We start from the raw sequence: 3,625 nt of genomic DNA, 5'->3' as shown, positions 1-3,625 counted from the left end.
GAATTGATTTAAAATTTAGCTTTTTAATAGTAATAGGAATGTATAACAAATTGAACATTCCAGTATCGTTTAAGTATATTGCCTATGCGTCCTTATGATCTATGTATAAAAAGATGAAATTACAATGAGTTAAAATAATTTGATAAAATCAGTCGTTCATATTTCGATGTAAAATTTTTAATACAGATAAATTAGTCACGTTTCGTTAAATAATTCGTGCTTCTTATATTCGATAGGATATTTCCGAAGGTATTAAACTCCCTGATGAATTGTTAATTAATTGGGATTGAAACCGATATCGATAATTATTCCCGGGAAACTCGCTAGGCAATGAGAGATTTTTTTTTTTTTGTTAAAAAACGTGATGCATAAAGGACATTGGTTAGAAAACGAGTTTTTTTTAAGACATAAAGCGTTTAATTAATCGCGATTACCGGTCGAGGAGCGCTCGTTACTTCAATTCACCCGGTGCCACCCCCGAAGGAACGGAGTGCACGGCCCCGAAGCCCTCGTGTCATCCCCCGCCCGCTCATTCTCCCTTTTTTCCTCTCTTTCGAATATACATAAGTGTGCGGATGCCTTCTCGATGACGGTACTCGAAGACTCGTTTCGTTTCTTCGGCACACGGCGATCGAATGTGGGTCAGTTTTATCGATGGAAAAAGAGAGAACCAGCACGTTCCATTTTCTATTACTACGAATCCGAGTCGAAGCCGAGGGCCTCCTGTTTGTTCTTGATCTTTTCACGCTTGGATTCCAATAAATGGAATTACACGCTGCGCTGGCGAGGAATTTTCGCCAGCAGGGGAATTAGATGGTGTTAACAAAGAATTTTTCGCCCATTCATTAGAATTATTTCCGACTAAATTAAATTTCGATTCAAAGGTCACGTTCCTCTGGGAACAATTTCAGCACCGCGATAAGAATTAAATATTCAAGTCAAAAGTTAAATTAGAAACCATAAAGCATTTGTTCCCTGCGTTTACATATTAAATTTCCGCCTTCCGCGTTATTCACCGTGTTGAAAATATTATATTACGTACAAAACGTTAATTAACACGGAACGAAAGGTAATCAATCTTAAAAGAAATTAATGTGTTATTAAAACAATAATTAAATTTCAATTATCCCAGGATCTGTATTTACTGTTAATAAGCTTCGAACGGTATATAGACTCCGGGAGCAAATTTCAGGGGTCCTTTTCGCGAAATCCTACGGCTGTTACGCTCCGTTTGAAAGACGGTTTCTACTTAATAGGCTTCCATCTAATTATACCACCGATGAAGCTAATTACCCGCGTAAGTGGAGTCGATTTAAACGTGTGTACATACAAACGGACAGAAATTTGTTAGGAGATTAATTCCCCTACCCTTAGGAGTAGAAGAGAACGAGGGTGCATTACTCCTCCCATCTCGTTAATTCGAATTTCATTAGTAAAATAAATCTGCGTCGATGACTTCTCTGGTTACGGTTCTTTTAAATTAACAATCGCGAGCGATGTGCGACTTGCACGTACCCGTGATTAATTAAACACTAACGAGACTGTGGCAATTATTTTTACGCAGAATAGGTAGCCTCTAGATTTGTTTTTTTATTTTAATTTATCCCAACTTTTATACAAAAAGTTCTTGTATGAATGAATTCTGGTAACGAAAACAATTGAATTAAATTAGAAATAAGTATTTTTTAAGGGATTTATAAACGTGAATACCCTCTAATAAAAATCATGAATATTGTCGTTAGTTTCATAAATAAGAGAATATGTTTGTTGTGAATGGGAAAAGCAAAAGGGAGCCAAATCGTATCAGCAGGTCACGGTAGCATTCGTGTCCTTGCGAGTTCATTGAAACTGGTTCAGTGAACTTTAGAGCAAAAATAAGCTTTTCGATTCGCAATGATTAATTAACAATTGGTTGATGTCATCAATGCATTTACCATATCTTTTAAAACATGAAATTTAATTATCCTGTAAACATAATTTATGTATTTTGCTATAGATACTCAAAACGATCTAGAGATTTCTGTATATAATAGATTGGTGCAAAAATAATTGCGATCTCGGACGATTTTTATATATCCATAAACTATGCAATTATTTTCGCACCTGGCTAATAATAATAATAATAACTAGACACTTCATATCTATTTTGCTTATCGATTCAAGATTTTTACTTTTTAATTTAAGAAATTTTTCTGAGAGAGAATTAAACAGCTTAATACTGTTTTTAAGTTGTTTTCAATTCTAATTGATACGGACATCCTGATAAACTGTACAGATTACTAAAAACACGGAGTGGAAGTAAAAGCACGAGGTCTGTTGGTCGTGCAAACGCAGCTCGAATTTGACTAATGAAATTGAGTAGGGAACTGATGGAAGTAATGTACAAGTGTAAAATCTGATTTTGGTGTGAACGAATCATAAAGATAGCAGTGCGTACGTACCTGGGGATGATAAATCGAGGCGGGCTTGCCATCTGTTCGGATGCTGGGCGTCGTAACCGAGTTCGGCAGATTCCTAGGATCGATCGCGATTTCGGAACCCGGATGGATCCTCCTGATCCCCTGGGTACCAGTGCTCGGAGCTTTCACCATGATAGCAGTTCTCGACCGCACCCCTTCAATCCTTCGCACAGACTCCTATCCCCGAAAAATCTCTCTCACGCACTCGTTCCTATCGATCCCCTTCTCTCGATTCCTCGACCCGCTGCTCGACCAAAATCCCGCCGGTCGCTCAACGGAACCGTTCACGCGAGGAAACGGACGGGGTGGTTTAAAAAAAATGAAGAAGCGGGGACGAATTCGTTTGCAACGGTCCTGAGATCACACGATGGACCCGAGGAGGACCCGAAACGAGGGGTGGGCGCTCGCCACCCAGCTTCCTCGTCGACTATCACCCCGCGCGCTCGTTCCCACCCTCGATGCTACGCTGTGCCTGCTAAACTACCCCCGACGAAGCAGCCACAGCGCCCAGGGTGGATCCAGACTGAAGCTGGTCAAGGGTTGCAGCGACGAGAGAGGGCTCCATGCGAAGCTTTTCCTCGTTTCAATTCAATTAAGAACGAAATTTTAGTTTTACTCTGGAATTAATCTCTTATTACTATTTAGAGAATTGAATTATTATAGTTGCGTTTCAAATGAGCTTCTATAAATACTTTTTACGTTTCTGTGACTTTGTATCTTATCCTTCGAATATTACAGTATTAACTTCATTAACTTTTTTAGAAACAGTTTAAAAAATAGAATAAATTTATGTTATTTTATATAATAGATAAATTATGATTCTGATAAATCTTATATATTTGATTTATGTATTTAATATTACCACAACTAGGCAACAGATTTTGATCATTTTTTAAGTATGCTAGTATTTATTTGTCTCCTGTTTTATGGGGCTCTGATTGACCCTCGATCTCACGATTGTTAATCCATGTCATTTACAACATTATCAACAGATTCAGTTGCTACAAATTTATCTTCAAAATACTTCAATAACCAGTAGTTGCTTAATCGATAACTCTTTATTAACTTGAATTTTTCATGTTTCCCATTCGAACGTCAGACAGTCAGATGAAGTAATGGTTCATATATCTCGTATTTGTTTTCATACAAACGTTTTAGAGCTTCTA

At 37.7% G+C, this 3,625-nt stretch overlaps 1 protein-coding gene across 1 annotated transcript in view; it reads right to left on the bottom strand.

Annotated features, from left to right (window-relative positions):
• The window catches only part of LOC108629713 (uncharacterized), an 11,568-nt gene extending 8,640 nt beyond the window's left edge, over positions 1 to 2,928 (bottom strand). The window contains 1 exon segment of the mRNA XM_085342325.1: positions 2,442 to 2,928. Coding sequence (XP_085198451.1) covers positions 2,442 to 2,591 — 150 coding nt within the window. The 5' untranslated portion in view covers positions 2,592 to 2,928.
• Between the last annotated feature and the right edge of the window lie 697 nt (positions 2,929 to 3,625).

This window comes from Ceratina calcarata, unplaced genomic scaffold (genome assembly GCF_001652005.2).
Source record: "Ceratina calcarata isolate Rehan_Ccalc_2016 unplaced genomic scaffold, ASM165200v1 scaffold584.2, whole genome shotgun sequence".
In the NCBI taxonomy this organism is placed as follows: domain Eukaryota; kingdom Metazoa; phylum Arthropoda; class Insecta; order Hymenoptera; family Apidae; genus Ceratina; species Ceratina calcarata.
This window is presented reverse-complemented; position numbering and strand designations above follow the sequence as displayed.